This window comes from Spermophilus citellus, assembly GCF_964194105.1.
Source record: "Spermophilus citellus genome assembly, chromosome: 16".
Lineage (NCBI taxonomy): Eukaryota > Metazoa > Chordata > Mammalia > Rodentia > Sciuridae > Spermophilus > Spermophilus citellus.
In genome coordinates this window covers 50588060-50615184 of record NC_138196.1, presented here as the reverse complement: position 1 = coordinate 50615184, position 27125 = coordinate 50588060, and the positions used below count along the sequence as shown (strand labels likewise).

The window sequence follows — 27125 nt, the reverse complement described above, 5'->3', positions numbered from 1 at the left end:
AAAGGGCTCAGTGTTTCAAAGACACAGAGATGCAAATTGATTTATGCATTCATTAAAAGCTCATCACTTTGGAAACCCATCTTTGCCCTGAAGACAGTGCCCCACCCCGACTCAATTCCAAAGATCATTATGAACATGGTTCTCTTTCTAAAATATGAACTCCTAACATTCAAAGACATGAAAAGAGTTCTAAGAAAAACAACATGTAGCATCCAAATTACATGCACTTTTCTACAAACAATTCCATCACCCTTTCAAACTACTTTGTGCAATTTAGAAATCATTGTTCTGAATGAAGAAAGTATTAGTTCTGTCTTAATACTAGTTAATACTAACTTGTCAAAATAATAAAAGTACCCTTCAATGTGCTAAGTTCAGAAAATAAGCTTTCTTTACAATAACTTAGTGTTTATTTAAAAGCAGTACTATTTTTTATTAGCCTCAGGAAAACAATAAATTATGGTAGCACACATATCAAAGCATGCTTCCAAATCAAGCAAAATTACAAGTCTTGAAAAACAGAACAGTGTTTGGTAGACTACAACAACCAATCTTTGCTATTTTTGAAAGGGTTAAGGATTGTTTGATTATATAAAAGTATCATTATAATTATTTTTTTAAAATAAAACCTTCTCATTTTGGGTTACCCACTCCACCCTTAGGATTTTTAAAAATCCTTTTGATAACTAGGAAAAGGTTAGGCAATGCGTGCTTAGAAAGCAGTGCACAACAAACACGGATTTGGTTGCTACTGCAAACACTGAGCAACCAAGTGAAGCAAGTCAGCACTGGGGTCAAATCTTTACCAATGACTTTTAGTGATTATCAATGAACAACTGGCATGCATAAGTCACCTCTTGATTTGCTGAGGTCAGGAGCAGCCAAAGATTCTTTTGGTGGCAGAGTAGAAAGAAAAGAAAACATTGATAATTAAAACAGATAGCTGAAGAGGCAATAAAGTACACAGTACAATGTAAACTGTAAAGGCCCAGTCAGCCAGAGACTGTCTTGACACCATTATCTATGAAAATTCCAAATGGCTAAAAAATTTATGTAGCACACATAAAATGGAAGCAGCAGCAGAATATGAATAATGATGAATCAGAGGCTTTGCTAGGAAACCCAAACATAGTTTACTTTTTGCTCCTTGTTTCTGACAACCTAAACCTGAAAACAGAATTTTCTTAGGAATAATTAAAATCTACAGGCTCTAAAAAATATATATAAATTGATCAGATTACTCAGGCGATTATCTGAATACATTTAAAGCTACATAATGTACAACTTCATAGCACACTATCACTGTCAAATGTACGGAAGTCATGAACTTAGACAGTTATAGATAACTGAAAACTGAAAATCGCTCCAAAGCTTATCCAACATTAAATGAGATTTTTATATTTACACTATTAATCTTTCCCTAGAGAGATGGGTAGCTACATGTATTCCTCAACCTCCTCCCCCGAAAACTGTCATTACGCTTGCTTTTTCAGGGATCACATTTATACACAGGACTCTAATGCTAGGTCAAAGGAAGTAGAGGTAAGTCTCAGGATCACGGGACACTTACCCTGGCTAAGCTTTGGGTTCTCTCTTTGAAAAGGGCTTCAAAAATCCCTTAGCTGTTATGAATATTAAACAACTCTAGTCAAAAACTCTTAGGTACTACTGATAATTGCAGAAGGAGTAATCATGGTAGAAACAGGGTTACTTCTCTGACCAATGTTTCCAATACATCCTATAAAGTACTTGAAAACCCATGTATGTAATAAATAATTATTATTATTAATATTTTATCAATTCATAATAGGAATTTAAATAAAAAACCGATAAAGACTGATGGTTCTAAAAACCAAATAAACCAGTATTTATGATTTTTTTAAGTTATTAAAAATGTAACAATTCTGGGTCTGGGGCTAGGGCTGGGGTTGGAGCTGAGTGGTAGCACACTTGCCTGGCATGTGTGAGGTACTGGGTTCCATTCTCAGCACCACGTGTAAATAAAGAAAATAAAGGTCTATCAGCAACTAATTTTTTTTTATTTAAAAAAACAATGTAATAAAATTCCTTTAAAAAAATGAAGATTGGCAACTTGTGTTAATAATTAAGTCCTTGATCAGCCTTAGAATTTAAGCTCGCTTTCAACTTTAAATTTATACTCAAAAATTTTTTCAGTGAAAGAGATGGCAGCAAAGGAATTGTTTTAAACATCCCTATTTAACATGTTGGAATGTTATCATGTTAAAACTAAAATTCCCTAGACAAAATAAAGATAGCCTTCTTAGTCGATAAATAAAAAACATGGTACTTTTTAAGGAAAGTAAATCTAAGGATCATCAGTAATTTCAATTAACACTGAAAGCTCAACCCTACCCCTTTCTCTCAAATCTGGCAAAAAAATCATCCTAAAACTTGATAGCACACATGTGTAGCAAAAAGAATTCCTTGAGCTTTATGGTGATGGCTGTTTGTATACATGGGGGTGGGGTAGGGGTGGGGATTGAACCCAGGGGAACTTTACCACTGACCTACATTCCTAGCACTTTTAATATATATATATATATATATATATATATATATATATATATATATATATATATATATATTTAATTTTAATACAGGATTTCATTAAATTGCCAATGCTGGCCTTATTTCATTAAATTTGCCATCTTACTGCCTCAGCCTCCTGAGTAGCCAGGATTACAGGTGTGCACCATAGCCTGGCTGGATGCTCTTGATGGCCTATGTAAGTGAACTCTTGGGGCTATAATTCCTAAATCAGGGACTTTAGAGTTAAATGGGAGCTTGTTAAAATGCAAATTCTCAAGGCCCAACCCAGACCTATTTGATCAGAAACTTGTACTGGGAACCAGCCATCAGGCTTTGAGCAAGACCTCCATCCAGGGGATGTAATCTGCATTACTGTTTGAAAACTACTAGCCTGTGCCTTTTTCATGTGTTACTCTAACTGCCACGCACTAATAAAGGGCTAATTTGAAATAAGTTGAGGGGTGTGTTCTATGTCCTTTCTTGTAATTCTAAACAGATACAGCTTCAAATTAAATGGTTTTCACTAAATCAATTATAAAAAAAAATACACCTTCTATCATGTTAGATCACATTTTCTTTGATCACATTCAGAGAAAAACCAAAAGCCAGGTGTCAGTTTTAAGTAATTAGAAAGGCTCTGTGGTATTTAGTCCTCTTCTGTTCATAGAAAGATTTTTTTTTTTTCCTCTTAAAACTTTTAGATAAAATTACGTCTCAACTTCTTGGCATTGTACCACCTAAAGATAAGTTCTCAAGATCCTATGGGTTACTTCTGATGTCAGGATGAATCACTATGAATGGTAAAAACTAACAAAGAGATATAATTCCCAATGAAATGTTTCTGCAATGCCCCTGAATTATGAATACACACACCCTCACAAATTAAAAATACTGAAATGAAACCTCCCAAAACCACAAATTATTTTTCATAACAACACAACAGGCAAAGCACAGTCTCCATTTTTGCAGTCAGTGTACAACAGAAACACAAGGCACAAGCATTTATGACGATACCTTCTTTAGTCACCGTGTCAACGACAGCATTGACAAGGTGTATTACAGTCACTATGGAAGCTTGTGAAAAGGTACAAAAGGAGTCAATTAGGAAAATCTTCAGTTAGTTAGAAAACTGAGAACAAAATAAAATTTCTTAACATTATGTAATTTCTGCCTTACAATTTAAAAATGTGAAAAACAGAAATCTCTAATACAACCATATAATTATGCACGACCCCTGCACTCTTTCTGTTATGGCTATGTCTCAGGGATTTTCCTCATCAAGCTACATATGTATTATTGTTAATGAATGGAATAAAGTAACTATTTCAGTGGAATTTAGGACATCTGTTTTTAGCTACAAATTTTTCACCACTGTAATTACTGATCATGTTGGGCAAAACAATTATTATTTTAACATCTCACAGATAAATGACTTCATATTTAAAAAGTAATTTAAGGACATACATATGCAATAAAAACACAAAATTGGTTTTGTGCTTCTTTGTTCTCTCCCCCCTCCCCCCATGTCCCTGCAATTTCTTATCTTACTACAGAGGGACTAACAGCTGGTGAGCTTACATACCAGCAGAGAAGTACAGAAATATTTGGCTTTTTCCTGGGTGAATGCCTTTTCACCTGTGTAATAGATTGTTTTAAAATATCTATGCATGTGATGGGCAGAAGGATGGCCCCCCCCCAAAATGTCCACATCCTGAAACTGGGAACCTGTGAAAATGTTAACATATATGCAAAACGAACATTACCAACACAGTTAAGAACCTTATGGATGGAGAGACTTTCCTGAGTTATCTGGGGGAGCTGACTGAATTAATAAGGGTATTTGAAAGGGAAAGGGAAGAATCTTTACCAGCTGTGGCTGGAGGGAGCTATGACTACAGATTAATGGTCAGTGACATGCCATTCTGCCTTTGAAAGATGAGAAGCCATGAGTCAAAAGATGTGGGCCTCCTGGAAAAGCTAGAAAAAGAAGCAAACAGATTCTTCTAGAGCTTTCAGAGGAATGCAGCACTACTGACACCAGGATTTTAGCAATGCGTAGTGGATTTCTGTACCACAGAACTACGAGATAATTATCCGTGCAGTTTTGAGCCAATAGGTTTGTGGTAAACTGTTACAATAGGCTTGGAAAACTATTAATGAAATCTAAGTACAGACTCAGCACAGACTTAAACTTTATGATCGAGAATGATTAAATTATTAAAATGTTAACCATTCCTGTACATGTCTTTTCCTCACACTGTATTATCTGGTAATTAATTTTTGTAAATAATTTGGCTATAACGTGTTCAAAGAATTTAGGAGTATTACTAAGAAGAATGTGGTTTCAAAAAGACAACTAAAAAAGAAAGAATACTAGTGACAAAATTCAGAAATGAAGAACATTTAAGGGTGAAAATGTAAATTACTGGCACTATAAACTTTTCAGAATTGAAATGAACTGGAGACTTGTTTTTGTTGATTAACAAGTGAAGATATACCCATATATTCATCACACACAACACAGGTACACTCTGGGATACATAAAACATGCTTGAAATCAGAAATGATTTGAGTTTGGAAAAGAGCTCTGTAATGTATTATGAACAATGTGGATTTATGAACTCTACAAACGCAATGTATTATGAATTATGTTACTCTAGATTATGGACTTTTTTTACTTTGGATCAGATAATTATTGCTTCTTTCCTCCAATAAAATAAAACTTTAGATTTTTCATGCAAGAAAAAAAATTATGGTTAAAACCACTAATTTGAGATTCAAAAATTTCCACTAAAAATTCACTTTATTTTGTCACTGAATATTGACCTTTTCTCTACTGGTATGTGTAAATAAGGCAAAGCTGGTTACCAAAGCAATTTACCCTAAGGAAATCAGATAAACATAACTGAAGTCACAGATCCCACTGTCAAACTTTCTTCATTAGAAATATAATCAAACTTACTAGCAATCTCTTAAACTGTGCTCTCAGTCAGTACGCTCTGATCCAAATGGGAGCTGGGGCCGCAGTGGAGTTGGGGGAAGAGACAAATAAAACCTTGTAATACCAAAGGTGCGACTGAAATTGAACATTTCAGACTATTATATCTCTTCTTTAAAGGATGCAGGTATATGTGTGCATGTTGTGTGGTCAAAAAAGCCTAAAGGACTTTTGAAAAACCCATAAAACTTCCAAAACATTTATTGTTAGGTTAAAACAAAAACAAAAACAAAAAAAAATAAGATTAGTCAATAAGACAGAAATGATGTTTCAGTTAATTACATTTCCTTTCCTATTATTGCTGACATGTTGCTACAGTCAAAGTACCTATTCATTAGGAACACTAATATTTTCCCCAGCAGATGTTCATGCAAGTGTGTACAAGGCATTGTTTAAAAGTGGCTCAAGAAAACTATGGCAATATTTTAAGACTTAACTGGGTGCATCCACACTGTTATGTGACATGATGTGAGCAGCACTGTGCACAACCAGCGAGCGGCCTCCACCCGTCACCTTTCTCCACTCACCATTGTCATCACAGGATTCAGACTGGAAAGAGCTAAGAGACTGCACTTCAGACAGGCTCTCCCGGGCACTGTATGGCTGAGAAGGCTTTTCTTCTAGAGGTTTCTTGGAAAGACAGGGATCAAGATCCACCACTTTAGCTAAAAGAGATGAGAGACAAGCAATAAGTTCTATGTAGGCCAGGAATCTTCAGTTCTCTGCTGTGCTTTACCAAGTGACTGCCTAAAATTTATTCATACATGAACCACTGAAATTTTAAAAAGAGAAAAATAAGCAACAACAACAGAAAAAAAAAAAGAGAAACAAAAAATAACAAAAACCCAAACAAAGGAGTCTGTAAGTATTCTGTAATATTCAAAGGATAGAATTTCTCCATAAATAGGCCTATGGATACTGTAAGAAAGAAAAAAAAAAAAAACTTTGATTTTTTTTTTTTAATGGTACATAGAAGCTGGTTGTGGCACTGAGTGCCAATAATCCCAGCTATTGGGGAGGCTGGGGAGAGTCACAAGTCCTAGGCAACTTTAGCAAGACCCTGTGGTAGAGCACCCTCCTTCCCTTGATCCCCAGTACAAGGGGAGGAGGAGTAGAGAGCACATGGAGCTTTTTTTGTTTTTTAAAGGCATTAAAATAAATGTAAAGTTGGTAATTTAAATACTGCTACTTCTTCTAGCCATATTAAAAAATAATTCTAACATAGAAATGCTCCCCTCCAATTATTTTTTATTATAATAAGTCCAAAAAAGATCCAGTTGAGAGCTTTTATCAGTTACAAAAATGAAATGATCTTTTCAGAAAATTAATTGGAACATGACACTAGAATATTAACTGGAACATTCATTAAAATAACATCACAGCCACAATGCACAGTTAGAATTCAAGACATCTGAAAACGTTTCCCAAATCATAAGGATTTCCGATTCTGATCATACATATCTCTAACAAGAGACTCCACATTTTGACTTGAACCACAGTGGCTATGGCAGAACTTCTAATCACTGTTGTATTTCAGTAACATTTTAGTGAGAAGAAAATAGTTTTTCTCACCGTCATAGTCAAAGTCCCAGTTAGGCTTCTGTATTGAGTCGCTGTCAGAAGGAGAGTTTGAGGGAGGTGGGGGAGGCAAGTTTGGTGCTACGCTGCAGACGGCCACTGCTTTTCGGTGTCCATGCATAGACTCAGGATTAAAAGTACTGAATTCGGGATGCTCTGGTATAGCAGATCCTTCAAAAGAATTTCGGTCAAGATTATTTCTAGAGTCACTTGGAATGCTTGGAGTGTAGGAGATAGGACGGACAGGCACCTGGGGTGGTATGTCGGAGTAAATGTTCTTATTTAGCTTTGAATCAAAATATGGTCTTTGCAAAAAAGCTGTGGTTGGTCCCAAGTGTTTGTCTTCTGGTTCAGCCTGGTGTTTCTTCTTTCGACTAATCATTTTGCGGCAGAGTACAAACACCACCACAAGTAAAAATATCCCTGCTATAAAAACCACAATCCCTATTCCCTCGGCCAGTCCAATATTCCATGGAGTTGACACATATTGATTGGGAGCAGCATCCTCACAGTGTTTTCCTCTGTATTCCTGGCTGCAGTTACAGTGATAGGAGCCATGTGTGTTCTCACAAAGGGCCCCATTACGGCAGGGGTTTCCAGCACATTCATCAATGTCACTCTGACACCTGCCAAGAAAGTAGAGAGACTGTTTTGGTATGTCAGACTATGCCAGACCTATAATTCTTCAGAGACTAATGCTAAGATCCCCTCTTAATAAGATACCCCTGAATAAAATCAGATTAAACCATCTAGAAAACAAATAAACAATAACAACAAAAGAGCTTTTAATTAATCAGCTGATTTTATGCTTTGAATGTATATTTATTGGGGGAGATGAACTTATCAAGCCAATATTTAACTGTTTTTCTAGGATTCAACTACATCAATCCCATAAGCAAAACATCAGTTTGTTTCTAGTTCTCACAGACAAGCTATCATTCAGAAATTTTGGATGTGCATTTTGAAAAATTACCAGTGTGTTGCAAAGTCTTGTAATAGACTAGACTAAATTTCTAAGAAAACATTTGTGTTTGGGAATATGACAATTCCATAACACACATAAAAGCATAGAAAACTCTTATGGTTTCCATTAAAAAATGTTATTCAGAATAAGTTAGAAGCAAGTCCCTTCTGTCTTTTGAAAAAGGACACATCATATACCTATGCAGATCTACCTGCCGCTTATCAAACCTTCCCTCCTCCTTCAATAAAGTTTATCCATTTACCATCCCTCATACTCTGGTATAAAAATTCTAATTAATGATATATTTTGTCAAATATGCTAAGAGTATCCATTAACTAGAATTAGGAAAAGTCACTTTATGAGTTAAGGCCATGTGACTAGGGCTGAAACACAAGACATGATACTACGAGAGCTAAACTACACAGGAACACCTGCAAGGTGTGGCCACCAACAGCCTAATAAGACTGATAGCAAAGGCTTATCTAAATCATTGCTATACAAAATTACATATAAGAGGTTGTGAGGGGAATGGGAAAATAAACAAGGAGAGAAATTAATTACAGTAGATGGGGTAGAGAGAGAAGATGTGAGGGAAGGGGAGGGGGGATAGTAGGGGATAGGAAAGGTAGCAGAATACAACAGTTACTAATAGGGCATTATGTAAAATTGTGGATTTGTAACCGACGTGATTCTGCAATCTGCATTTGGGGTAAAAAATTGGGAGTTCATAACCCACTTCAATCTAATGTATGAAATATGATATGTCAAGAGCTTTGTAATGTTGTGAACAACCAATAAAAAAAAAAGATTCAGTCAGTAAATAAAAACAGGTATCTCTGGTTATGATATATAAAAAATAAATAAATAAATAAATTTGCTACACTAGCTCAGCGTGGTGGTGCATGCCTGTAATCTCAGCAGCTCAGGAGATTTAGGCAGGAGGATCATGAGTTCAAAATCAGCCTCAGCAATTTAGTGAGGCCCTAAGCAACTCAGCAAGACCTGGTCTCTAAATAAAATACAAAAATGCGCTGGGGATGTGGCTCAGGTTAAGTGCCTCTGGGTTCAATCCCTAGTACCAAACACATAAATACATACATACATACATACATACATACATACATAAGCAAGCTACACTAGGCACTTATAGATAATATGCACTAAGTAATTTTGTTAAAACTGAACTGGTGAAAAGTCTAACATAAGATGACATCATACACTTTTTTAAGGTATACATCATGCCTTATTTTTGTCCCTTAGAAAATAATAATCACCTCTTAGAATTACAGTAATTATTGCAAAATGGGAGTTGAAAAAGGTTTCTAGATCTCTATAAATGTTAGTTATAACATATGATGATAAAATGTCATTATCACTGCTATCGAAGATGGATGGTTCAGCTTCACAAGCATCTACTTTAGAAAACAAGAAACTCACCTCACTCCAAGCATTTGCTGCCTGTAAAACCACATACATTCTTTGTTTATAAATAATACCTCTGAAGTATAGAAGTAGGTTTTTCAAGCATAATATATATTAATCTGCTTGGTATTTTCCCTTATCTCAAGAGCAAGAAGATAAATTACAAAATTGCCAATGAGGATTATACAACTCTGAAGCAATGTAGTCTACATTAATGAAGGCTGGTTGTGTCTGCTAATGAATATAATACCACAGAAAGGTAGAAATATAAATTTTAAAGAAACCATTTACCTTTCTCCCCTAAAACCTGAATCACACTGACAAACAGCACCATCCAAACTGTCAAAACACGTCCCACCATTTTTACAGGGTTCATCTTTGCAGTAAGGACTAAGCTGGCATCTAAAGAATAAGGGAAAAACATGCATAAATTTCATGAGTCTATAACAAAACAAAATACTAACACACAAAGAATGTAGAGACGTTTTACATGCAGAATCACATGTTTTAAAAGATTCAAAACTATAATTCATTCTGAAATTTATAATTAATTTATAATATAATTCATTCTGAAAAATACACATACCTTTGACCAGTGTATAGCCCTCTGCATTGGCAAACAAAGTCTCCATTGTCTACGATGCATGTGCCACCATAGAGGCAGGGATTGGAGGAACATGGGTTGACACTCACTTCACAGTATGTCCCTATGTATAAGGCACTGCACTTGCAGTAATAGCCTACATCAGTAAAAAAGGAACAAAATAGTCCTATCATTCCATGATTCAAAAATAAGTCTTGTTATATTGATTTTTACCTTTACATCTAAGTGAAGATTTAATTCTCCAAGATCTATAAAGCTGATAAAATTCCCATTCCTTCTGGGTAGAAGCCTGATGGACAAGCCTTCCACTGCTGGTACAGGATGAATATCCCTTATCCAAAATGCTGGGACCATAAATATTTCAGATTTTGGAGTATTTTAATTTCAGAAAATTACAATAATAATACTAGTTGAACATCCCTAACCTGAAAATTCAAAATCCACAATGTTCCAAAATGTGAAAATTTTCAGTGTCACATTGGCACTAAAAAAGTTTTGGATCTTGAAGCATTTCAGATTTTTAGTCTCATCCCAAAGTGACACAGTGAGGTCAGCCTCCTTGCTGCCCTGATTTGATCATGTAATTTATATGAACATAATATAAGCTTTTGTTGTGTGACATGACTAGGATTTTCAGAGTGCTACTATGGGAATAAGCTGGTGTACTTAACTCTATTAGCTTTAATGCACATATATTCTCTCCAAAGAAAACAGCAGACAACCAGAATTTTTTGAAATCTCACTTAAAGTATTATTTTGAAACATTTTGTTCTATCAGTTACACAAAGCTCTACTTATTAGGCTTTGATAGCTGCCATTTTCTTCCTAACTATTTTTGATTATAAATGGTCCAATGGAAACCCAGAATACAGAAGCTCTAGAGTCCCCACTGGCTTTAAGACAGACAGACAATGCAGCAATTCAGGAAGATTAGAGGCCTTTTGAAAAATCACACTCTCTAATGGATAGCAAGAGTCTAGCAGACCTCCATGTTGAGCCATTGGATGAAAGGGGGGACAAAGAACCAAGACGAACTAAGCGATACCAGTTCTAAATTTCCCAGGGTCAATGTCTGAGGAGTTAGAAGAAGAGTTCAGAGGTGGCTGTGGTTCGGGGGCATGATGAACTGTGTACAGAAGTATGTTCTACTCAAACACCTCAGACATGCCTGTAGAAGTTCAGCAGCCAGAGAAACTGATCTCTTCAGCCTAGTTCTGGGAAGAATACTAAGCCCTGCTCTGCCTTCTTTCTCTCTTTCTTTATTTTTTGGTACTGGGGATTGAACCCAGTGTTGCATAACCGCTGAGCCCCATCCCCAGCCCTTTTTTGTATTTTATTTAGAGACAGGGTCTCAATGAGTTGCTTAGGGCCTCACTAAGTTGCTGAGGCTCGCTTTGAACTCATGATCCTCCTACCTCAGCCTCCTGAGCTGCTGGAATTAGAAGGTATGTGCCACTGCACCCGGCTCCTACTCTGCTCTCTTACAATGCGTACTACTCATTTCTGCTGCAGTATCTGACAATAATATTTGAACAAAAGGAGGAGGAAAACCAAAAGCATTTGGGATTCTTCCCCTTAAATGTACACATGCAACATTTTAATCACTATAATGTTACGAAGCCTACCTCCAGTAGGCGATGGATTACATATGCCTCCATTCTGACAAGGGTTACTTGAGCAGTCTTCCGTAGCTGTTAATAAGCACCCAGGAGATACATCCACTGACTCTTCGATGTGTGCATAACTTCTTGGTTTGCTATTTAAAGGTAACTCTTGCCCATTCAAATAAATGGAGTCCATACAGCCCCTGAAACCATTACCAACTTGCGGGCTTCTTCCATTCCTTGTTCCTTGCTGCCGTATGTGGCCACCAAAAAACACATAGTTATCTAGATTCAGAGTTTTCAGAGTCCCCGGGGCTGTGCCTGATGCAGTATGAACCTGGTCTAGAACCAATCTAGCATAGTTTCCATTTACTTCAAGAGATACTGCATGCCACTGGCCATCATTGACTTGAATGCTTTGAACAGAGACAATTCCAGGGCCACTTCCACAGTCAAATTTATACTGCAGTCTTCCATTATGAATCTACAATAAAAACAATCACTTTCACATTACTTTCACAGAACTTTCAATTATAATCTCTGACCACAAGTCTATAGGAGAGGTATATTTGGTGAATGAAGGTAAAAAAAAGATAAGGGCTTCCATTTAAATACTTTATATAAAGCACACACTCATTTGTCCAAGGTATCTTTTAGGGGTATCAAGTTCTAGTACCAAGTACATATCCAAAAACTATGAAGTGACTAGTTTTTAACCACCCACACCTGCCACAGAAAGGACCATGTAGCATCAAATGTTAAAACCCAGTTAAGTTAAAAAAAGTAGTCATGATAATTATCACTTCAAACATACGTATGCCCTCGCTATAAACCTGCTATCAAATAAGATACAATATTCAGAGTTTGAATATTAACTCTCACATATGCCTAAAAACGTTTGTAAAAACCAGAAATAAATCTCCATATTATTGCAAAGCGAAAAAGAACTTTTCATCCCATGAAGTATAAAATTTGTAAAAGTGTCAATGAATTCTTTAAATGTGGGATTTGCCCATCTTGCTTAATGGTTTTAAAAAGTAAACAATCAAAACATAGAATGGAATTTATATTTCTTAAAGGCTGCCATAATTGGAGGTGTAAGACTAAAACCAGATAATCACATACCTCCAAGATACTATAGTCAGTTCCTCGAGCATACATTACAACTGCATGAGCAGAATAGGTCCTGAGCCTCATTGTCAGTTTCATCTCTAATTTGTTTTCATTTTCCATTAGACGGTATTTCACAAAGCTGTTTCCAGTAAATGTTATAGATGAACTTCCTGTGAATCACAAAAGAAGCCAGTTTAAGTATAGTTTTCAGAGTAGGATTTGTCCTCGTATATTCCGATTTTTAAATTTAAGGTCACATATAACATTATAAAATTAAATTCCATGGCAAAACATCTAGTTACTTAATAAACAGTATAGCCTGACTGGCTATCCATTTGCAAGAATATATTAGACCACTTTATCACAGAGAAATAAGTTCTAAAATAACAAAAGAGCTAAACGTAACCATATTCAATGGAAATTATTAGAAGACAATTTCAGAAAATAGTTACATAGCCTCAAGATAGTTTGATAAACCAATTCCCATTCCTCAGATAAGATGAAAACTGATCGCTCTCTCCAGAAGTGAAAATTGCTAAGTAAAATCAAGTAGAATTGACTAGATAAAAATTAAATTTCAAAATGACAAAAGATTTAACAAAAATTCCCGGTCAACTCCCTCTAGTCTCTAATTAACTGGAGAAAAATCCCTTTGTACTTCTGGTAGGGGAAGGGGAAATAAAACATTTTGCAATACACCAAAAAAAAAAAAAAAAAAAAAAGATTTAACAAATTAAGAGGTCAATAACATATAGACTGTCACTACTCATAATGCACAAAGTGTTCTACACCTTGATAATAAACAAGTAGCCCAGACAATCAAAACAAATACAAACAGATAAGCTAATAAAAAGGTATAAACAGCCAGAGAAGTGAAAATTAAAATCACGAGATATCATTTTGTGTTCATTAGATGGGGAGTTTTTTTTTTTTTTTTAAACATTTATTTTCTAGGTGTAGATGGACACAACACAATGTCTTTATTTTTATGTGGTGCTAAGGATAGAACCTGGGTCCTGCCCATGCTAGGCGAGCGCTCCACCGCTGAGCCACACCACAATCCCAGCCCCAAAGGAGTTTTCTTTTTTTTTTTTTTTTTAAACTGGAAACTGTCAATGCTGGCACCTTCATATATGACTGGAAAAAATAAGAATTGGTTCATCTTTTTGGAAAATTAACATAAGGTTATCTTTAAAATTTTAAATGCACTTAATTCTTTGACCCAGCAGTTCCTGATCTGCTGTAATAGAAAAGAAAAGAATATATGTATAAGGATTATTATTATTATTTTTTTTTTTACACAGAGTAACTGGAATCTTTCTACATAAGGAAAATGCTGATTAAATCACAAAAAGAGTCATGCTAGAAAATATTTCACAGATATTAAAAAGAATACTGGCTCAGAAATATGCCCATAATACACTATTACGTAGAGAAAAAAAAAAGCAAGAAGTTAGGATTGTGTAAGATGTAATTTTCTTCAGGCTTTTTTTGTTTTATTTTGTTTTTAAGAGAGGATGAAAGAGAAAAAGGAAAAACAAACCTCTAAAATCTACTCAAGCACCGATGATACGAAAGGGGGAACATCAAACTGAACTAGAATGTGTTATTATATATAACAAGAGGAAGAAAAAGTCATTACTGTTTTTCCTTATTCATCTCTACATTTGACTTAAATAAAAATACTTTGCATCATTTATTTTTCTCAAATAAAGAATACAAAAATTAAGAAAGATTGGAACTGATTTTTTGAAATAAAATTTTGCTCAGTCATTGAACCTACCTGGGCACTGACCAAACCTGCCACCAGGACAGACACAGGTGTACTTCTCCTCTCTTGGATCAGCAATACATTCGGATCCTGCAGGGCAGGGGTTGTCTTCGCATCCATGGTGGACAGGTGGGCATTTCCCCTCTTTAATTAAATAAAAGAGAGGAGAGAGAGAAAAAAACAGGAATTTCAACAAAATGATCTGTATGGTATAATCATCAAAGGCTGTACATGAAATACCTGTTCTCATTTACTTACCTTGGCAGAGACACACGGCTGTCCTATGGTGGCGAGGTGTCACAAAGCTCAGTCTGGCCGTGCTATGCGTCGACATAACATTTTCATCCATGGATATCTTTTCATCACAGAATTTCCAAGGGCAATCCAGTCCTGCACAGAGCTTCTGGAATACATCTAATATCCTAACACCAATGATTTCCTCAATATCAGTCACAGAAGAATTAATCTTGTGCAAGAGTTGTTTTGTTGAAACCTGGGCACTACCTGATTTCTCTACAAAAAGTAGGACATCCAGATGTGGATGAGGTTCAGAGGGCTGCAAACTAACAATCTGTATGTCGTTCCTCCTCAAACCCAGGATGTTTCGTAAAGCTCGCTGGAAGTTGCGCCAGTAGTCACCAACAAATTCTTCTGGAGTGAGATTGGCAAAGCGTATAGCAATGGTGTGGTTCAACATCTCTTGTGTTATTTGTCGGATATACACTGTGATGTCAGCCATTGTGGTAAATTTTCCATCAGTTACGCTGACGTTAAGAAGGTACTGCCCTATATCTAGCTTTTTGTGTGCTATGAGCTTACCCCCCGTGCTGGAAACAGAGAATAGGTTGTCCATTTGGGGGTCAAGACTGTAGGTTAAAGTGTCATACACATCTTGGTCTGTTGCATGGATTTTCCCAATGACACCACCAGAGTATTCCTCTCCAAATGCAGTAATGAAAATCTCTAGGGGCAGAATTGCAGGAGGATGGATGCTCTCCTCGATGACTCTAATGTCAATATATGTCAAAGATGACAACTGAGGTTTTCCATTATCTGCCACCTACAAAAAGAAAAAAAAAAAAAAAGAAAAATCACTTTGATTATCTTGTTTATAACTGCTTAATAAAAATGTATTTATATTGTTCAAATTCTTAAAAAATAATAATAATAATAAATCACCAATTGTTTTATACCAATTCCTCTGGATGAGAAAAAGGCCTGTTGAGATAAAGGACAAATAGTCTTCCACTAATTCATACAGAAACTCAGTTCCAGCACTGTAGATGATCAGGCTACCAACTGAATAAGGGAGTCACCTCAAAAATGAAGGTGTGGCACAAAACATGCCACAAATGTATAAATTTTTGTTTTTATGAAATGTAAGCTGTTTAATGTAGGAAGATAACTGCCAATCAGGTCTTCTCTAAGGCTCTCCCATAAAACCAGACAGACTTCAATACCTTCACATGCAGGAAGTAATGGTCCTTCACTTTCCTCTTGATGGCGGCTGCCGTCAGGAGGACTCCTTGCTGGTTCACTTCAAATGCTTCGTCTTCATTTCCACTCACAATAGTAAAGTAGAAGGGTGGACCATTGTGAGAGGAGTCCTTGTCTGTCACGACTAGCTGGAGGACACTGAAACCCACTGGCTTATTTTCCTGCACCAAATTAAAAACAGAACAACACAAAACTACTTCAACACAACCAAATCTATTGGATAAGGGATACTTGAGAGTTTCTTAATAATAGAAAATATATCAGAGGGGAAAAGTCTTACTGATGATCGACCTGACAGAGGGAGAAAAGAAGTGGGGTAGAGGGGATTGCAGTTGGAGTTGAGGTGGGGAGAGAGCACGGGAAGGGGAGGAATGCCTGTGAGGGAAAAGGGTGTGTGGAAGGTAATGGTGGTGCGGAGGGGTGGGAGCGAGGAGGATGCAGGGTGGAGTCGTGGGGGGGGGGGGGACAAAGCCAGGCCTAGATGGGGGGGGGAGGGGAGGAGGAAAAGCAACAGCAAAGAAGAAGACAGGATTAGCAACGCTCTCAGTCCTCGGACAGGGAGAACAGCTCAACACCCAAGCACAAAAAGAGTGGAGATGAAAGACTTGGGAAAAGAAAGATATTTCAAATCAGCATCTGACCACAGTGAAAGAGTTCATTTCAAAAAGAATCCCCCAAATCCTCTGGTCTGCTAAGCTTACCTGGATGATCACACTGTAGTTTCCCTTGGAGAAGATGGGGGCATTGTCATTCACATCAGACACGTCAATGTTCACAGTCGTCGTGTTGACCCTGGGTGGGCTGCCATTATCAGAAGCTTGAACCGTAAGTGTGTAACCTGAAATCTTTTGGGGATTGGGAGGGGTGCGGGGTGGAGAGAAACAGAAAATGCACCTTCATTTTCATAAAGCCAACGAGTCAAAATTCGCTGTAGTCATTTGTTGTATCCCGTATCTGGCTAACCTACAAATGAGTGAACTACAAATAATGTGTTTTTCTCAAGAGAAAAAGATACCAATGATGATTAGAGTCTCCAATGCTTCTCAAAAACACATTCATCTTGTTAAAATGTTTTATCTTTAAAAATATGCAGTTCCATTAACAGAAAGAAGCCAGAAGTAATAAAAATGATTAGGTTAAAAAAAAAAAAGTGTCAGTCTATCTCAAATGCTGTTGCTTCAGTAATAACACAGAAAGCAGTTTTCCTAAAATTTCATTCACTGCAGTCACAATGACAATTATCAAGAATACAAGCAACAATAAATGTTGGCAAGCATGTGGGAGATAAGGTACACTCATACATTGCTGGTGGGACTACAAATTGGTGCAACCACTCTAGAAAGCAGTATGGAGATTCCTTAGAAAACTTGGAAGGGAACCACCATTTGACCTTGCTATCCCACTCCTTGGTTTATACCCAAAGGACTTAAAATCAGCACACTACAGTGACCCAGCCCCATCAATGTTTACAGCAACTCAACTCACAAAAGCTACAACCATGGAACGAAGTTAGGTGTCCTTCAACAGATGAATGGATAAAGAAAATGTGGTATATAGACACAATGGAATATTACTTAGTCTTTAAAAAGAATGAAATTATGGCATTTACCAATAAATGGATGCAGCTGGAAAATATTATGCTAAGTGAAATAAGCCAATCTCCCAAACCCAAAGAATGTTTTCTCTAATAAGTGGATGCTACACAGTAGGGGGTGGGCAGTAAAGCTAGGGAAGAATAGTTCTTTGGATTAGGTTACAGGGGAGTGAAGGGAGGGGAGGAGTATGAGGGTAGGAAGGGTAGTAAAATGAATCTGACATTACCCTATGTACATATATGACTACACAACCAGAGGGATTCTACATCATGTACAACCAGAAGAATGAGAAATTATACCTATGTACCATACATCAAGATGCAGTCTACTGTCATGTATAACTAATTAGAACAACAACAAAAAAAAAACACAATGTCAATGTTATTTATGGATGTACTTTTTAAAAAAAATTTAGAATAAAAAAACCATGTTCACTAACTCCTTCCAGCCCCTATGAGTTTATACCTCATAACTTCCCAACTTGACAATGTCCACTCAGCACAGACAGAAGTCAAGTCATTTCTGATATTGCTGCTTTCTACACAGAGCCATGAACTAAGCTTTGTGAATTCTAGTTTTTCCTTTGCAAAGTTTCTTTGTTTGTGTTTTCATTCCATTCTTAACTGCTGCTTTCCTAATCTGGCCTCCTACTGTGTCACAATTGATGAATTATCAATAGCCTTTCCTACCACTACCACCACCCCACCCCACCATCTCTCTCCACTCTGAAGCATACTTCCACGTATGGAAGTAGTAATCTTCCAAGTCTTTTAATATATATCAGATTGCAAACATTGAATAATTTCCTAGTGCCTGCAGCATCAGGTCTGAACCTCTGATCCTGATTATGTGGCTCATAATCTGTTCCTAAAACCACTTCTCACTGAATGCCCCTCAACTACTTTTTATGATACATTTCTCCAGTAGAACTGGGTACAGACTCTTGAATGTGTTCCATGCTTTCATTCATGCAGTTTCTCACAGGGAATTTCCTTCTCTCGATCCCAGTGGTTTTCCAAATCTCTGCTGTTATGTCATTTTCTGTTTGGATATGAGGTGTCCGTCCCCCCCCCCCCAAAGCTCCTATGTTAACGCAGGTCTCTTCAGAGGTGAGACGATCAGATTATCACGGTTAACTTAATCAGTCACCCTAGCTTGAACAGGCGGTGGCTGTGGTGGCTGGGGCATGGCTGGAGGAGGTAAGCCACTGAGGACTTCCCTAAAGCCCCTTCCCCTTCCTATCTCTGCTTCCTGGCCACCACAAATGGAGCAGCTTCCCGCTCCATCAGGATGTTCTGCCTCACTTCGGGCCCAGGGCAAAAGAAACTTTTCCTTCTCCACTTTTTGGGCACAGTAACAAAAAAACTAAAAAACTAACACCTGAAGGATCTCAGGATGTTGAAGCCATTAGCAATCTCTTCCTGAATACAAACTTTCTATTACCAGGAAGCTATTTCTTATATTCTTGAGACTTTTGTATTGCAATTGCTTCTCAAGTATTTATATCTTGCTCGTCAGTTCCTGAGAAAGAGGCTGGTTCTAACTTTTGGTACTTCACATTATGTCCAGCAGACAGGAATACCAGGCACTTCTATTTTTTGATTTGGTATTTAGTAAACAATTTAAATCCAACTTTTTCACTTACTGTTTCTCGGTCTAGAAGTTTAGTCACTTTCACTTCTCCCTTAACAGGGTCAATGGTAAATGGGCTTCCTTGATTGCCTTCTATAATTGAGTAGTGGATGTGGCTATTGGAAGGTCCATCAGCATCATCAGCCATAACCTAGAAAATATCACACTCTGCTTTAGGAAGACAGTTTTTGGTCTACAAAAACTAGACTGATTTAACTAAAAATTCTTGTAAAGACCCAGAAGAAGAAAACTGTAAGAGGGAAAAAAATACTCACTGTAATCACAGACTGCTCAAGAACAGCATCTTCACTGATCACTGTGGTATAGGTGTCCTGGCTGAACACGGGCGTGTTGTCATTGATATCTGTCACATTAATGTTCACAGTGGCCATGTCACTTAACGAAGGTGTGCCTCCATCAGTGGCTTCTACAGTCAGGTAGTATTCATGGGAGCTTTCATAATCCAGATTCTCAATGATAAATATGGCTCCTGCATAAAAAAAAAAAAAAAATCAAAATTACTTACAAATCTTTATAATGCTACCACTTTAATGAGCTACTTCCCGAGTCCTTTTTGAATCCTTTCATTTTGAGATAGGGTCTGATGAAGTTACCTAGACTGGTTCTGAATTTGCAATCCTTCTGCCTCAGTCTCCTGAGCAGCTGGGATTATAGGCATGGGTCATCATGCCTGGCTGTGTTTTCTAATTTCTTAATTCAAATATTAAAAATCAGGAATTTGCCCAACCCTGAAGCCTTATTTCTCCCAATTATTTTCCCAGCCATTAAAATATCCCTACTATAAGAATGATTATCTCTTGTATCTCAAACCAGAGATCACAACAGACTTTATTTTAATAAACAAAAGAAAACTCTAAAAAATTCCATGCTGTGCTTTTAGGGTTTTTTTTTTCCTTCTCATTCTTTTTAAAAGACTTATTCATCCTTTTCATTACAAAAGAATCTCCACATAACCTTCTACTTATATTTTAACATTGAAAATCCATTTTTTGATCTAACAATTCCTGTGACACCTTTCATTGTCAGTTCATTATTGTCTATTCTACTTAAAAAGAGACAGACACAAAAGAACCCTAAAACAACGACTTTATGATATGTACTAAAATACCTGTCTAAATAACATAATTACACACCTATTCTTTATCTGAAGTAGTCACATACAATTAAATTACAGCAACTTTTTATTTCTTTATTTTATAATTGCATTGAGGTCCCTCCCTGCCTTTTTTATTGGTGTGTTATATCTACATGTAATGGTGGGATTTGTTGTTATATATTTGTACATGTACACAGTTTAACAATATAATTTGGCCAACATCATTTTTCCAGCTCTCTGGGTCCCTTCCCTCTACTGTACTGATCTCCTTTCAACTTTCAAGGATACCCTACAAAAAAGAGCAACTTCTTAAAGGGTTCTAAGACTGATAGCTACTTCAGACAACAGGCTAATAAGATGACATCAGTATTTTACACAGTAGGATTAATAACACTTCCGACTTTTGACCTTGTTGGCAGTCTTTTGGTATGATCCAAAGTATGTCCACTATTATATAACTAGCATAATGAGGAAATCAACTTAATGAATTATCAGACACCTACCATAGAAACTAAGATCTGACAGGTCAAAGCTATGGTTTTACTTGGGAAGCTACTTCACCTGTGTTGAATACAGGGGGTAAAAGGAGTAATTATACAAGGTCTTCTACTATCAGCCATTCTTACCTTTAACTAATGTGTGACATTTTATTTCATCACTAAGCTATTAGAATTTTAATTTTCTCTTTTGATTTGCTTGTAGTTTACAATGATACACCAGAAATAATATTTTATTAAGTAGAGCTACAGTCTGAAGTCATCTTAACCACTCTCACACTTTAAAAAAATAACAAAAGGAAAACTTGAGCTCCATCTTTTCTGAACATCTACTGACTACAGGTGACCCGTCACTCTATGCAGTTTAGGGCCTAGCAAATCTAGCCTTTTTGGTGAAATAAAGAACTTCTCATTTACATGGTAAATTACCTGTTTTAGAATCTATGCTGAATTTCCCATGTTCATTTCCACTTATTATTGAGTAGGTGATTTCTGCATTTGCTTCAATATCCCGACTTGCTGCATAAACTTGAAGAACTTCTGTTCCAATTAGAATGTCCTCAGACACTGTGGCACCATATTCACGGTATTCAAACACAGGTGGGTTATCATTTATATCTAAAACTGATACAACGACAGTGCCAGTAGCTGTCAACCTCCTTGGCAAACCTTGGTCTACAGCTTTCAAACTAAGGGTATATACTGCCTGTAGTTCTCTATCCAGAGGCTTTTCTAATTGAATAATTCCAGATAATTCGTTAATGGAGAACTGCCCATCAGCAGAGTCAGTCAGTGAGTAGGAAATCTTTCGATTCAAACCTGTGAAGATATGAAATTATGTTTAATTAACATTAATAATTTTTAAAATAGTAAAATGCTTATATTATTTAAAAAATTTATGAATGTGATCAAGAAACAGTAAACTGAATTACCAATTTATAAGTAACAATTTACTGTGTACTATTTTAAAAAGACATCTATTTATTATTTAGCTTTAAAGACAAAGAATTATTTGAAAAGTATTTTTTTTTTGTTTTCTTCTAATTCTTCAGTATTAGACTAAAGAAGTTATTCTTTACTATCAAAATGCTATGAATATATATCTTAGTCCTATTGTCTCAAAAAAAATGTTAAAAAACTATGATAATACAGCTTTTGCTTGTTCTATCTTTATGACACCAACAGTGTATTAACAAAGCAATTAATTCAATTAGACATGAAGATCAATTCTTGAAGTCACTAACAAGAATGTTAGTAACCCTATAGATACAGCAGTAAGTTTACTGGGCATAATTTTAAGGCTTCAAATATTCATTAAAAGTGAATTAATTATTCTGAAGATGTCATTTTATGACAATGAGGAGCTACTCCACATGTATGAGGTAAGATGAGGCTTCATTTGGAATGTGTTTAACACAGTGGCTCCTAAGCCCTCAGTGCAGTCTGAAGACAGGGCAATCTTCCAGAGGATACCTGCATCTGCATCTGTGGCTTGCACTCTGGTCAACAGTGTTCCAGGCTCTGTGTTTTCAAACACGGTAATGGTATAAGGATCAGCAGTGAATTCAGGGGCGTTATCATTCACATCTTCTAACGTAAGCACAACATTGGCTTGACAGAATCTTCCCCCTCCATCTGTGGCCTTGACTAGCAGATTATAAACTGCTTGCTCCTCCCGATCAAGGGGGGCTAATGTTTTCAGTTCACCTAAAAACAAACAGAAATAAATGGAATCACTTGAAATTTAACTGTGAACTGCAGCTATACATCCTACTTCTCTTCTCTTACTAAATATAAATAACAGCTTTTCTCTGGAGAACAATTTTATCAATAACAGACTCAACAGCTGGATGAGCACACAAGTTCCAGGTTTTAGATCCTAATCGTCATAGAATGTGAGGCCAAAGACTCTTATGCTACACACAATCCCCAAAGTAAAACAGCTAATTAACCAAATTTGAACCTTTTTATTGATTAAAAAATTAGACTCATATGTTCATAATCTGTTCTTCAGAAAATAAAAAAAGCTTAAAGGAAACCTATTACGTTATCACAATTTTTTTTTTCTTTTTTTTTTTAGTACCACAGATTGAACCCAGGAGCACTTGGCCACTGAGCCACATTCTCAGTCCTATTTTGTATTTTATTTAGAGGCAGGGTCTCACTGAGTTGCTCAGCACCTCACTTTTGCTGAGGCTGGCTCTGAACTTGCAGTCCTCCTGTCTCAGCTTCCCGAGGCGCTGGAATTACAGGTGTGCACCACAGTACCCAGCATATTATTGCAACTTTAACAAAATACAAACTATAAAGATGAACAAAGCAATATGGATCATTTTAATTATGGAAAATGTTAAATTATAAATTCATGGTCACAAATTTTAAAAATGTGCTTTATAAATAAAACAAATGAAGCAGGAAATTTGATGTATAAGTTTTAAATTGTTAGCTCAAGGTTAAGTGCTATTGTTGCTTTTTTTTTTTTTTTTTTCCAAAAGATGTCAACTCCAAGCAGCAGGGTAAATTTGAAAAGGACAAATACTGTATGTAAACAAACTAAATCACCCAACACACATGATTTTGTAAGAGTATACAATGAAACTTGTCCCAAACTCTCATCATTACCTGTGTCTGGATTCAGTTTGAATTTTTCTGCCCCTGAACCAAACAATGTGTAAGTAATTTCAGCATTGGAACGGATATCTGCATCTGTAGCAGAGACCTGCATGATCAATTTCCCAGGAAGAGAGTCCTCAGGAATGGTGTCTGAATAAAGAGTCTACAAAGATTTTAAACAACATTGTTAGAATGAAGAAATTAAAAGTCAGCAGTGATTATTAAGAGAATAACGAAAAAGGAATAATTTTATTTTGGCCATAGAAAACATGGAAAACGACTAAAGTTCAGATTCAAAGAGCTTTTAAAAAACACATGTAAAAAATGAGGGAGAAAGTAAGAGTTACCAATATCATGTCCCTGAAAGAATCTGACCTAACATTTTACCAACAGAATAGCAAACAGTAAGTTGTTAAGGCAGTTTCACATTTAAATTCTTATAAAGTATTTATCTAAAAAGTAGAGAGAATACTTATTACATCCTATATACTGAATTCCAAGTACAGGAATTTATTGTGTGTGCAAGTGTTTGTTAACATAACCAAGTGATTGTATCTGGGAGAGAAGTGATCCTTGTTGTTATGAAAGAAAACAAAGTTTTTCCCAAAGCCACAGACAGGACACCTGCTCCTCTCTCTTCATACCCACTTAACCTTCAAACACAGTAAACAGCTGTTTCCAGTTCCAATTATTAAGGAATCCATGCAATAAACAAAAACATAAGAGGAACAGATTAAGATTTTGTTGAGGGCTGGGGATGTGGCTCAAGCGGTAGTGCGCTCGCCTGGCATGCGTGTGGCCCGGGTTTGATCCTCAGCACCACATACCAACAAAAGATGTTGTGTCCGCCGAAAACTAAAAAATAAATATTAAAAATTCTCTCTCTCTCTTAAAAAAAAAAAGATTTTGTTGAATGTACTTTCTGAATAAGTTTACGTGTGTGTGTGTGTGTGTGTGTGTGTGTAGATATATTTTTAATGCTGGGGATCCAAACCTGGGCCTTGGACATGCTAGGCAAGCACCCTTACACTAACCTATACCCTCCAGGCCCTTAGGTGAGCTATATTTTATGACTCATGAAACAGGATATTTTGCAATACACTGTTTAATTCAAATGGTTTAGTGTCCTAATTTTATTATTCTCAAAGAAGTTACAGTATTACATTCAAATAATGTGAAAGTCCTAGAAAACAAAACACATTTAATTTCCATTAAGGGGAGACATGTGCATAACCCCCATTCCATATTCTCACCCAAAAGTACAAAAAGGAATAGGAATTAACTCCTCATCCTTCAGGAGTCCCACCTCCCCAAGAATGAATTTCCAGCATCTCTTTGCCTGAGATCAGCTCTGTTGTTCTCTGCAGCGGCAACACCTCTCCGCTTACTGAATCCACAGCGTTCTTAAGTGGCTCTCTCCCTCTTCACATTCACTGTCCCCTCTACCAGTCTTCTCTTATCCTGTCACACTCTTCTTCCTTCCTTTACTCCTAACCCTCTGCACTGGTCAAAGCTATTTCTTCATTAATGCACACCATGTGACCTTTAGTCAGGTAGGTGTCCACTTATATCATATCCAGAGACTGCTATTTCCCAAGTCATTCGCAGAACTGATATGGTCTATTTCACTTCTCGGCCATCTTTTCCAGCTACATTATACCTTTGCTTACCACCCTTCCTCCTCAAAATTCTCTCATGCCCTTGACTGCACTGCATCAGTCTGACTCTTCCTTCCATCTCTGCTTCCTTTGCAAGTAACTCATCTCTTCTCCCTGACCACCTTTTTGTTGGTATCCTCTCAAATGAACTCAATGGTCAGCTTCCAAAAACAACTGCCAGGTATATCCATCCTGAATCTCACCATCTCTAAATGTCTAAAAATCACATCCAATTAAAAGTCCCATTACCTGAAATTAAACAAATCTGAAATGGAACTCGACAGGCTTCCGCTAAGACAGATATCCCCTCCAGGCTGACCTATGCCACCACCTTGTTCTTTCTCCAAATACTCTCAGCAGTAAATGTTCAAGTCCTGACACAACATTCCTGTCACATTCAGGCAGGGACTGAATGCTACCACTTTTTTAATGTGGCGCCTTCAGAACTTTCATTCTTCTGCCACCTCTGCCTGTTCTATGGGTTTTCACTCTTCCTTATCCAAATTATAGACATAACACAACCAAACTGAACTTCTTTAAGGAACTCTTGGTTCATATCATCCCTATCTTATCCTCCACAAATTCCTTAATCCATTTGACCTTCTCGCCCCTTCCCAGGGATTTAACACTTCTGGCAAAATCAGCGACTATTCCCACACCTCCATTCCCTCCTCACACACCACCTTTCCACTCCTCCTGATCATCGTATCACTACCTCCTGAAGGGTCAGCCCCCAACCTGCCACTGAACAGCTTTTCCTCATCTCCTCGCTCCAGTGACCACTCCTGCTTGAGTCCTGCTACTCTTATAGTCAACTTGAAGGGGGAACAGCTCTTCTCTGAGATAGACATATATGGTTACCAGGAATTGAGCCCAGGGGCACTTAACTACTGAGCCACATCTCAATCCCCAACCCCTTTTATATTTCTGGTTTTAGACAGGGTTTCACTAAGTTGTTTAGGGTCTTGCTAATTTGCTGAGGCTAACTTTGAACTCAAGATCCTCCTGCCTCAGCCTCCAGAGCTTCTGGGATTACAGGCATGCACTACCATGCCCGGCTCTGGTTATATGTTGTTCTCCTATTAAATAGTGTACGCCACAGGTGCAGGAGCCTTTTCCTTAACCTCTTTAAGTTTTTCTATTGTGTAGAAAAGCAAGTGCTCCAAAATGATCTGCTAAAGCAAAACTGAGCTTTGTAGAAGAGCTGGTCAAATGTTTTCACCAAAACAATCTTATTCTCAAATTAAAGAATCCTTTTTATGAAAGTTGACAGAGTATTTTTAGAGTTAGACACAACCATAATCCTGTCCATAATTTAAGAACAAAGTTTTTGAGCAACTTACCATTCCACAAAATAGTTCTGAAGCTTTTCCAAGTCTTATATCATTGGACACCTCTGCTTTAACAGTGATTATAATACAAAACACAACTAAAGTACAACAGAGAGGTCAATGGCAGTCCTATTAAAAGGATTAAGAAATTTGAATTCTAATATTCAAACTTAAAAGAGAAGCCTACCTTTTCACAAACTGGACTGTTGTCATTTGCATCAAGAACCTTCACTTCAACAATAGCCTTTGATGAGAAGGTCCCATCAGTTGCTGTGATGGTCAGAAGATAATTGTCCTTTTTTTCCCTATCTAGAGGTTTCTTTACATAGACCTTCCACTCATTCTGTATATTTTCAACAGCAAACTGTCCCAAAGCATCCCCTCCTAATAAATCAATGAAGGAAGATGACAGTCAAATTTGTTGAATTAAAGACAGAAATAAGTAATAGGAAAAATAAATCATACAAAAGATGTATAGTTACAGTTTAAAAGGACTAAGAATTCTAAAAATAATTAATATAAATTTGGCATACTTCAACTTTTTACCCCCCAAAAACAGCATTAAAATATGTACTTAAACA

General features: G+C 36.7%; 1 protein-coding gene across 6 annotated transcripts in view; it reads right to left on the bottom strand.

Annotated features, from left to right (window-relative positions):
- Nucleotides 1-27125, bottom strand: part of FAT1 (FAT atypical cadherin 1) — a 125846-nt gene that overhangs the window by 1495 nt on the left and 97226 nt on the right. For 5 of the 6 annotated variants that reach the window (XM_081269388.1, XM_081269387.1, XM_081269390.1 and 2 more), the window contains exons 11-27: nt 26732-26928; nt 23565-23718; nt 22416-22649; nt 21372-21761; nt 19604-19818; nt 19342-19479; nt 16803-16946; nt 16065-16262; nt 14863-15664; nt 14617-14748; nt 12846-13003; nt 11742-12204; nt 10099-10252; nt 9804-9914; nt 7121-7752; nt 6076-6213; nt 855-890 (exon numbers count right to left, since the gene is read on the bottom strand). In XM_081269388.1, coding sequence (XP_081125514.1) covers nt 855-890; nt 6076-6213; nt 7121-7752; nt 9804-9914; nt 10099-10252; nt 11742-12204; nt 12846-13003; nt 14617-14748; nt 14863-15664; nt 16065-16262; nt 16803-16946; nt 19342-19479; nt 19604-19818; nt 21372-21761; nt 22416-22649; nt 23565-23718; nt 26732-26928 — 4296 coding nt within the window. The remainder of the gene's footprint in view (nt 1-854; nt 891-6075; nt 6214-7120; nt 7753-9803; nt 9915-10098; nt 10253-11741; nt 12205-12845; nt 13004-14616; nt 14749-14862; nt 15665-16064; nt 16263-16802; nt 16947-19341; nt 19480-19603; nt 19819-21371; nt 21762-22415; nt 22650-23564; nt 23719-26731; nt 26929-27125) is intronic. The other variant, XM_081269392.1, reaches the window with a different exon arrangement.